General features: G+C 46.9%; 1 protein-coding gene across 1 annotated transcript in view; it reads right to left on the reverse strand.

The window, feature by feature from the left end:
- The window catches only part of mgat4b (alpha-1,3-mannosyl-glycoprotein 4-beta-N-acetylglucosaminyltransferase B), an 82,449-nt gene extending 75,194 nt beyond the window's left edge, over window positions 1–7,255 (reverse strand). The window contains exon 1 of the mRNA XM_041944023.1: window positions 7,030–7,255. Coding sequence (XP_041799957.1) covers window positions 7,030–7,126 — 97 coding nt within the window. The 5' untranslated portion in view covers window positions 7,127–7,255. The remainder of the gene's footprint in view (window positions 1–7,029) is intronic.
- Window positions 7,256–11,121: the final 3,866 nt, after the last annotated feature.

Below are 11,121 nucleotides of genomic sequence, written 5' to 3' on the forward strand. Positions count from 1 at the left end.
GACAGACACACACACACAGACAGAGACACACACACACATACACACGCACACACACACACACACACACAGACACACACAGACACACACACACACAGATACACAGACACACAGACACACACACACACAGACACACACACACACACACACACACACAGTAACTGACCAGTAACTACAATCCAACAGTACCACAGGGTACTGCAGTACACAGAAGTACTGGTGAACCTGCAGACAGCAGCAGTCGTACTACAGCCTGTACTGCGGTACACAGAAGTACTGGTGAACCTGCAGACAGCAGCAGTCGTACTACAGCCTGTACTGCGGTACACAGAAGTACTCGTGAACCTGCAGACAGCAGCAGTAGTACTACAGCCTGTACTGCGGTACACAGAAGTACTCGTGAACCTGCAGACAGCAGCAGTCGTACTACAGCCTGTACTGCGGTACACAGAAGTACTCGTGAACCTGCAGACAGCAGCAGTCGTACTACAGCCTGTACTGCGGTACACAGAAGTACTGGTGAACCTGCAGACAGCAGCAGTCGTACTACAGCCTGTACTGCGGTACACAGAAGTACTTGTGAACCTGCAGACAGCAGCAGTAGTACTACAGCCTGTACTGCGGTACACAGAAGTACTCGTGAACCTGCAGACAGCAGCAGTCGTACTACAGCCTGTACTGCGGTACACAGAAGTACTGGTGAACCTGCAGACAGCAGCAGTCGTACTACAGCCTGTACTGCGGTACACAGAAGTACTGGTGAACCTGCAGACAGCAGCAGTCGTACTACAGCCTGTACTGCGGTACACAGAAGTACTCGTGAACCTGCAGACAGCAGCAGTCGTACTACAGCCTGTACTGCGGTACACAGAAGTACTCGTGAACCTGCAGACAGCAGCAGTCGTACTACAGCCTGTACTGCGGTACACAGAAGTACTCGTGAACCTGCAGACAGCAGCAGTCGTACTACAGCCTGAGGGTTCGTGTCTGTTCTGAAAGTCAACATGTTCTAAATGTTCTGCTGTCAAAGGTTTGATATTCAAATACTGCATTTTTATTTTATGAGAAACAAATCGAAAGAAAATGATAAACAAACTGCAGCCTGAAGAATTCAGCACACACACACACACACACAGACGCGCACACACACACACACACACACACAGCTGTGATTAAACCAGCCTATAACACAACAACAGACCTTAATGGACACAGAGGAAAGTAAAACCAAGGTTATGACAGTTAAACAATGCCAGGCAGGATGTGTGTGTGTGTGTGTGTGTGCGCGCGCGTGTGTGTGACTGACAGGAGGACAAGGCCAAGCACGCTCACTTTCAGGCCGAAAGAGGCCGATGCGTCATCTAATCACTATGAGCCGTCTGCTGCTGGCATGTAGTAAACCAATCTGTGTGTGTGTGTGTGTGTTTGTGTGTGTGTGTGTGCGTGTGTGTGTGTGTGTTTGTGTGTGTGTTTGTGTGTGTGTGTGTGTGCGTGTGTGTGTGTGTGTGAGAGAGTGAGTGTGTGTGTGTGTCTGTGTGTGTGTGTGTGAGAGAGTGAGTGTGTGTGTGTGTGTCTGTGTGTGTGTGTGTGTGTCTGTGTTTGTGTGTGTGTGTGTGTGCGTGTGTGTGAGAGAGTGAGTGTGTGTGTGTGTCTGTGTGTGTGTGTGTGAGAGAGTGAGTGTGTGTGTGTGTCTGTGTGTGTGTGTGTGTGTCTGTGTTTGTGTGTGTGTGTGTGTGCGTGTGTGTGAGAGAGTGAGTGTGTGTGTGTGTCTGTGTGTGTGTGTGAGAGAGTGAGTGTGTGTGTGTGTCTGTGTGTGTGTGTGTGTGTGTCTGTGTTTGTGTGTGTGTGTGTGTGCGTGTGTGTGAGAGAGTGAGTGTGTGTGTGTGTCTGTGTGTGTGTGTGCGTGTGTTTGTGTGTGTGTGAGAGTGTGTGAGTGTGTGTGTCTCTGTGTGTGTGTCTGTGTGTATTCACTGTACAGATGAGACAGCTATATGAAAAAGTGAGAATAAAGGAAAAGAAATTAAGTCTTCAATTAATTAAATAATTAACGCTGCTCTTTATTGTCAGTATTTAAAGCAGCAGAAGGCTCCTGAATGTTTTACTGTCATGGCTGCCACAGAGTGTAACAGTGACACAGAGCACAGCCAATCAGAGCGCGAGATTAAAAGGTGTTGACCTCTGACCTCACCGCTGTTAACATGACATCACTGCTGCAGTCTCAGAGGAGAGAATAAATCAAACGCACCTTCACTGACTGAATTAATTTACCCTGAGTGCTACGCCTCACACACACACATGCAGACACACACACACACACACACACACACTTCCTGGTCAACTGTGTGAATCAATCGCAGCTCTGCAGCAGAAACACGCCGTCGTTCAGAAGGGATGGAGAGGAGCATGATGGGAGTGACACTGAGGTGTGTGTGTGTGTGTGTGTGCGTGTGTGTGAGACATCAGGAAGATGGATGAGTCACAGCCATGACTGATTTCCTCTGAACTTTTGGTTGAATCAGATGTTTTGGTACAAAGTGGGCAGATAATCTGCTGGTTTCCCACAATCATGTGTAACCCTGTATACTGCAGCAGTACTACTTTATGTACACTACTCTTTAGTAGTACACAATCAGACAGAGTACACAACCAACCAGACAGAGTACACAACCAACCAGACAGAGTACACAACCAACCAGACAGAGTACACAACCAGACAGACAGAGTACACAACCAACCAGACAGAGTACACAACCAAACAGACAGAGTACACAGACAGACAGACAGAGTACACAACCAAACAGACAGAGTACACAACCAGACAGAGTACACAGACAGACAGAGTACACAACCAACCAGACAGAGTACACAGACAGACAGAGTACACAACCAAACAGACAGAGTACACAACCAGACAGACAGAGTACACAGCCAGCTGTAACACGTCACTTCACTGGTTCAGTTTTCTTATCTGCAGTCATGAAGTTAAAAAGTGAAGACGATGTAACAAAAAGCTTTCTTCATCTCTCACAGTCTCCAAACCTTCAACTCACCCTCTTTGGAGATTAATAAAGTATCTGTCTATCTGTCTGTCTATCCATCCATCCATCCATCCATCCATCCATCTGACCCTCGGTTACCCAGTTCCCAGTTGTCCCCTGCAGACACTCTCTGTGCCTCCAGGTGTGTTTCTCTCTCATTGGTTGAACAGAGTTCATGTTTGGAGCCTGAGTGTCATCGAACTGTTGAAGTGAAGTAAACAGAAGTTAAAGCCGAACGGACGAGTCTGAACCTGCGTGGCTGACTGAGACCCCCCCTCACCCTCACTTCCTGTGTGATCAGCTGATCCTGTGACAGGACAGGGCGAGAGGCATTCAGGTCTGCTCTCTGCAAACGTACGAGTGTCACCGGGCACGACGGGACTTCTGCTTCTGTCACCTGCGACCGACACAAACAAACAGCCGACTGGAAGGACTGAGATCAGGTCTCAGCTGCCCCCAAAAGACCAGCAGCAAAGTGGACCGACAGAGGCCGGAGGAAAAGGTCGTGATGGGAAACAGGATTATCTGTCAGGGCTCCTGAGAGCAGCACCAGTTCCTGCTTTCATATTCTTACTGGTGTAAATCCCAGTATGACGGCACCTGAACAGGTATAATCAACCTGAGGGTCACACCACCTGCGTGATCGTCAGCCTGTGCTCGATGACGCTGCAGCATATTTTACAAATGCTTTGTGTGTCAATCAAAGTACAGCAGTTACATAACTGTGGTGAGGTCAAAGGAACGACGTTTCCCTCTGACATGGAGAGCACACGTGTCGTAGTAGCCAGCAGAAATACTCCAATATACTAGAAATACTAAGCAAAGTACATAAAAATTGTACTTGAGTAAATGTGACACCTTTGGAGCCGCTGAGGATTTGGTCAGGCCTCTCTCCTGGCACGTGGTGTACCATAAAACAAGCGCTCCCTTCGCAGCCTCAGGAGCTGGAGCCTCTGCTGACCTGCACCAGCGTCATGTTTGTTTGGTTTCTGCTCATCCAGCGTTCAGTCGGGATCACTGCGGTCACGTGATCCGCTGTTTAACACGTCTCATGTACAAAGCGAGCGCTCTGGAAACACCTGACGAGGCGTAACGCTCATCAAATTTCACCCTTCTACTGCTGCAGCTTTTGGATTCAACAAACTAAAATCATCGGTGACTCGTCAGGTGACGCTCCAAAGGAAAGAGAGGTGATGAAACGATTTCACTAGAAACAAACGTGCGTCACTCGGAGACTTCCTGTCCGCTCCATGAACACAGACGCCGGCGTGAAGCTTGAACTGCAGCTGGACGTTTGTGAAAGAAGGAAGTGATGAAAGAGGAAAGAGAACGACAGGATGAAGTTACAAATGTGACGATTTGTTCACATCGTGTTGCAGCAGTTAAAGTTTAAGTTGCGCTGACCCTCTTAGGGTCACCGTGTGTGACGTAGCTGCTGCTACGCCCTCTCAGGCTAACAGTGCACCACCTCAGCAGATAATATCAGCATTAATCAGTTTCCACGCAGGTGTTTGCCAAAATAAATTCTCCATATGAGAAACACTGTACGCCATTGATCCCCAACCCGTGGGCCGGGGCCCACTAGTGGGCCGTGGGTCATATGGCAGATATTCATTCTACCATACAGCAAATACTGACCAATCAACATTGACCCCGGCCATCTGACTCCTCCCCACTGGTGTGCTGCTGCTGAACTTTCACACAGCAACAAAACCTGGACACCACCCCTCTCACACACCATGAAATGCGCATCCCAAACCAAGCGCCCCCTATCCTCAGGAGCCGCCTGGTCTCCACCTGCCCGCCCTGAACACACTGCACAGCAGGTTTAAGTTCCAGACATCATCTGTTCCACAACAGCTGCACCCCGCTCCCCTGCTGTGTGATGAGTCACAAACCAAGCGCTCCTTTTTAGCTGTGCTACATGTTCCTGCAGGCGAAAAATAAACATAAATATTCAACACAATAAACTGCTCCAGGAAAAGCAGACAGACGTTAAAAACCTCTTCATCATCTCAACACCTCCACCGCCCTCACAGGCTGTACGGAGTCCTAAACCAAGCGCTCCCACGGACCTGAAACTCCAGCTGACAGCTGGGTCTGTAGCACTCCTGTGTGTAAACACCCACATGTTGTTCCTGCATCACAGCTTCATGCAAAACAGCTGAACACTGCAACAAAAGCACGCACAAATACACCCCCCAGGCCTGTAATGCACCATAAATCAAGCGCTCCCTTCCTCCTGAGGCAGCTGACAGCAGAGCAAGCAGATTACCTGGTGCAAACATCCACATACACATTGTTCCTGTAGCAGAGGTTAATACACTCAAACAAAGGGCAAAAACAAACCCACAAACTGTCTCCTCGCTTCCAGGCATGTTCTGGATCATAAATAAGGCACGCCCTTTTATTCTGTCTTCAAACTCAATCCAAGCGCACCCACAGCTGGTTTAATCCTCCAAACAGTTAAGCACACAAGTCACAAACAGCCCTCCTCCCACTGGTTCTGTATCACAAACCAAGCGCTCCCCTTGCCTCCTGTATCAGCTGAAGACACTAACCCTCCACTTCATCCATCCCCAGCTGCTGCACCCGCAGCATCACGAGTGCTCCGGAAATGACCGCATTCAATTTCATTCTTTGACTGTTTAACAAACCAAAATCATCCCAGTTAAAATGTTGTGCAATCAAAACAAACCAACCCCTCCTCTCTTCCCCTTGTCATCGTGTACTTGTGTAGTGCATTGTGAACTAAGCGCTCCCTTTACCTCCAGAGTCTCCAGTCTTATGTACTTGACTACATCCAGAACTCTTTAACTCCTCCCTCTTGACTTTTCAGCTGGCATGTGGGGTATCACAACCTGAGCGCTCCTCTGAACACTTGTCTGAAATCAAACACTTATTGTCATCAAACCAACTCGAGCTGACATGTGGATCATCACAACCTGAGCGCTCCCTTGATCACCTCAGAACCTGGCTTTTCCTACACATCCACCAAATCAAACCACCCCCTTCTCTTTTCTCCCACCTCGACCTACACCCCGTCCCCCTGACTGGCATGTTCCAAGTTTTTTCTTGGTCACATGCACAATAATCACACTGACCTGTCCTTGGCAGTGAATGACAAACCAAGCGCTCCCTCCTGAAGTTACGCTCGCCTTCACATGCTGAGCGTTTTTCTACAAAGTGTTCATCTAAAGGACAACATGAAGCTGCAATAAAATCTCACCATCCTACGTACACCATCTCTTCTCAGCTGGGATGTAGTGCATCACAAATCAAGCGCTCCCCGCCATCACCTCAGAACCAGAGTTTCCTCTGGCATGCACAACCATCATGTGCTTCTTCCTGCTGCAAAATCCAATCAGCCCTCCTCTCATCCCATTATTAATCTCCGTCCTCCATCTACACCCTCTCCATTTAGGTCTGATGCATCACAAATCAAGCGCTCCCTTCATAACCTCAGGACTTGGAGCTTCTCGTGCATAAGCATCTTGTTTTTTGTTTTTTTTTTGGGGGGGGGGGGGTTTACTGCAACACAGTAACTGAAACAAAATCAAACCTACTCTCACCTCCTCTCCTCTTGGCCACATGCACAACAAATCAAGCGCTCCCTTCATTACCTCACTGCTGGAGCTTCCCTCTACTCGCACGAGCATCTTGTGTTTTTCTCTGCAACAGAATCAACCGTCCTCCTCATGTCCCCTCCTCTACCTCACTCCTTCATCTAGATCCTGTCCCCTTAGCGGGGATGTAAGGTATGACAAACCGAGCGCTCCCTTCACCTCAGACCATCTGAAGCCTCTCAGTCACATCGACACCATCATGTTCGCGTCTTTCTCTGCAACATCCACGAAACACAAAGCGGAGCCTCCACTGAACCGACCCGACCATGCCTCCCTGAGCCGAGCCTCCCTTCCCCCTTCACCCCGCCGCGAGGAGCGTGACACAAACACACACACACACGGCGGGACACACCGGGATCGGGTCTTACCTCTGGAGCTGCTGAAGGCGGTGTACCAGGACAGAGAGACCAGCCCGCACAGCCCGAACAACAAGACCGTCAGGAAAGAGACATTTCGGAGCCTCATCTCCGGAGCCCCGGGAGCATGTCCGCACCGAGAGGGGGGAGGAGAGGGACCGAGGGACGGAGGGAGGGAGGGGGGAGCAGGTAGAGAGAGAGCGAGAGAGAGAGACAGGTAGCCCCACAGAGAGAGAGAGAGAGAAACGCTATGAGACGGAGAGGCGGGCGGAGCTGATCGAGCTGTGACCGTCTGAGCAGCAGCAGAGAGACTGAAGAGAGAGAGAGACTGAAGAGAGAGAGAGAGAGAGACTGGAGAGAGAGGGAGACTGAAGAGAGAGAGAGAGAGAGACTGGAGAGAGAGACTGAAGAGAGAGAGAGACAGGGACTGAAGAGAGAGAGAGAGACTGGAGAGAGAGAGAGGGAGAGAGAGAGAGGGAGAGACTGAAGAGAGAGAGAGAGGGAGAGGGACTAAAGAGAGAGAGAGAGACTGAAGAGAGAGAGAGGGGGGGAGACTGAAGAGAGAGAGAGAGAGAGACTGAAGAGAGAGAGAGAGAGAAGAGAGAGAGAGAGAAGAGAGAGAGAGAAAGACTGAAGAGAGAGACACTGAAGAGAGAGAGAGACCATCACAACACCTGACACACCTGTCTATACAACCTGTTTGTTGTTTTTTTGTTTTTTTAATTCATGTGTTGCAGAAAAATGGTTCTGTGACACATGAATATAAATTCATTATTTTCATTATATTTTTTAAAGTTATTATTGTTAATTCTCTATTTAATGTACATATCTAATTTTACGTTTATATATCTAATCTAGTTAATCTAATTCTGTGTGAATTATCTGTTGTGTTTATGTTTTTGCTCGGTTACTTTTGTTGTTGTACTTTGTGTTGGTAATGGCTTTGTCATATTGTTCATCTACAGTCCTGCCAATAAAGCTTATTGAAATTGAAATTGAAAAAATTGACTGAAGAGAGAACAAATGTTGAACTTACAGGTAAGAACATTTATTAAGTGATTCCAGTCGAATAACTGAAGAAATAAAAACTATGGATCAATTAGAGCAGACTGGTCTGATGATAAATTAAAACTCAAGGTTAATAATTATTGTGTTTTATTTCGATTATTTCTTTCTAAATTGATTTAAAGTTTAGTTTTCTGCTCCACCAATCGTGTTCCACGTTTCCAGGCTCCCGCCCTGCCCCTCTAGTTACCGTTGCTAAGTGTTGATCAATGCAGGTGTGTAGAAACTTCATTTTGCAGCTTCTCACTGTCAACAACAGCAGCACTGAGGCTTATTTCACTGCGAGCTGTGATACCTGAGCAGGTAGGTGTCAGGTGTAGCTAATTAACGTCAGTTCAGGTGAGCTGTTTGAAGACTGATGACTGGTGTTAACATGCAGTGGTGGGAGAGATAGCTCGTCATCATCCTACCAGCTGATGATCCACATGCAGGTAAAGAAACAGCGTCGTCAGTGTTGAACTGTGGAACTCGTTAAAGTGTTTTTAACCTGTCGACATCACACACACCTTCAGTGAGCACCTGTTCAGCAATATGACCAAAAAAAACCCCAAATTCCTTCCTTTTCTTACGTCAAATCCAATCCCGTCCAATCATGTGTGCTTAAGTAGGCGTGAGCCAACCGATTTCAACCAGTAGTATCACATCAGTGACATCCACCCGCCAATCGATCTTTTAGCAGTGCAGCGCTCACATTCTTCAGGTAGCTAGCTAACAGCAGAATGCTACGTCAGCCTCCTCAGACGTCGTGTGTGTTCACAGGCCTGCTGAGCAGAAGTCATTCCCTTTGAGGAAAGTTGTGTGTGTGTCGGCTCCACACACCTTTGCTTCACCTCCATCTCCGTCAGACACTGCTACACCCATCAGTGTACATTACTGATTGTATCAAACATGGGCGGAGTCTCTGACACCACCCACAGGTTTCATCTTGGGAGTGGCTGACTCCACCACACTCAAACAGGTGGAGCGGGGGTGGAGCTGAGGTGGCCGAATGAAGGCTGTTCAATGAAACCTCGCAGCTAGCTGTCGCTCAAAGCCATAATAACGCACATCGTTAAACCCTGAAATGATTTAAAAGTGAGTTCTGTTAAAATTCACCTCTTGGACAGCCGTCGTGATCGTCTGTCAGGACAGAGCTGCTAACATTAGCTTAAACTCTAATATAGCATCATCCAGGGGGGCATCTCAGACATGTTCCAGTCCTGAACGGTCTTCATGAGTGTTACCTGGATCCTCTTCCCGCTGTGGCTGCAGGGGGGAGGCTTCAGGGGCAGCAGGGGGGAGGTTTAACCTGCAGCTCGCCAGTTTTCACTCGTTAGCCTGTTTGTAGCTGCTGCTGCTCAAACTGACAGTAATAATACATGTAAATGAATGAACATCAGAAACATGAGCCAGTCAGCAGCAGTCTGATGATGATGATGATGATGATGATGGGGCCTCTCACGGCTGTTTCTCTCTCTCATGACGTTTCTAAAGAAAAGAATTACCGTCTGAAGCTTCTTCACGCCTTCAAATCAAATCTCACATCTTCTCTCTTAGTTTTTTTTAACTTTGTTTCGTGTGATTCAGTCCTCGCTGTGTTTGGATCAGCTGAAGGTTTTCAGAGCAAAGGTCACTATTTCATTCACTTTGTGCAGCTTTGCAGAGAATCCAGCTGTGAACGCAGTCTGCAGCGCCACCTGGTGGCCAGGGCCCTGCTGTAAATCCGGATCAGAGTATTGATCGATGTCTTCTTGCCAGTGCAGTAGGTGTCGTTAAAATGTAATCTGAGTAAAGACGGCGTCTGATTGGCTGGCAGGTCAGAAATATTGTCGCAGGAGCCAAAAGTGTTTGTGAATCAGTGAGAATCTGATTAAGCCCTCCTCCATTGTTCTGTGCAGTGTTCTTCAATGATAGTAGATAGAAAAGTGAGACCCCCCCCAGAGGGGTCGCAAAGCAAATGGAAGGATGGATGTAGAAACAACATATTCCTGCTGCCGCATCCATTACAATCCTTTATCTCTTCAGATATGTTACGAATCTAAAGTTTACAATCACTCTTTGGTTGGACTGGTCACATCTGGACTGATGTGAAGCCCCTGATGAAGTAAATGATGGTGAAATATCAGATAAGATAAAACTTTATTAATCCCACGCTGGGGAAATGAAATAGTTTCATACAGCAAAAACTAGAAGAGAGACATAGGAAGTCAATAAAAACTGGATACAGAGTAAAAAATTAGAAATCAGCTACATATGTATGTACATCATATACATCTTTATATACAATATAACTCAAAAGCAAGACTAAAAGCTTGTTAACAACTTTCAAACCTCCGACCAAATTATTTAAAATCAATATTTGAGCAGGAGGTGAGGACCAGTGTGATTAAACACAGTGTGATGGGCTAATCCAGTAATCTGACACTAATTACACATCAATAAAATGAAGCAGTTCATGGTTCCAAATGAGTAAACTAAAGTTCACAGATTCCACAAGGTTCAGATTGCTCAGAGGCACAACGGCAGCTTCCTGTCCAGACTGCAGACGCTCACTGTTCAATCACTTTCACTGCCTCACACTGACACCTAGCGGTCAAACACCGCAGCTACAATTCTCTGGTGGAGAAATCATGTTTGGTGACGGGGGGTTTAAGATAAGACTTTATAAGATAAGATTTTATTAATCTCACAGTGGAGAAATTCACTTTCAAAGAATTTGTTTTGATACTTTTTGGTGCATAACAGAACAAGCTAAGAGAAAAGACAAGAACAAGTACTGCAACAGTCAGAAAATAGAGATTTACAATAAAAATGTGCAAAAATAAATGTTTTAAAGTGAAAAGAGCTGTTCAGTGTTAAGACAAAGAGGATGACATGTGCCAAACATCCACTAAAGAATGTAGACTTGTCTAAATTTAAACCCTGTAGATGAGGTCAGCTTCAGTCACACCATAAAGTTCAGCTATAATAAAGATAAACACACAAAAGTTTGGATTTGTGTCATCATACGGACCAAAAGAGAGCGAGGAGCATTTTTATTGAGCACGAAATAACATCACA

This window comes from Chelmon rostratus, chromosome 9, assembly GCF_017976325.1.
Source record: "Chelmon rostratus isolate fCheRos1 chromosome 9, fCheRos1.pri, whole genome shotgun sequence".
Classification (NCBI taxonomy): Eukaryota; Metazoa; Chordata; class Actinopteri; order Chaetodontiformes; family Chaetodontidae; genus Chelmon; species Chelmon rostratus.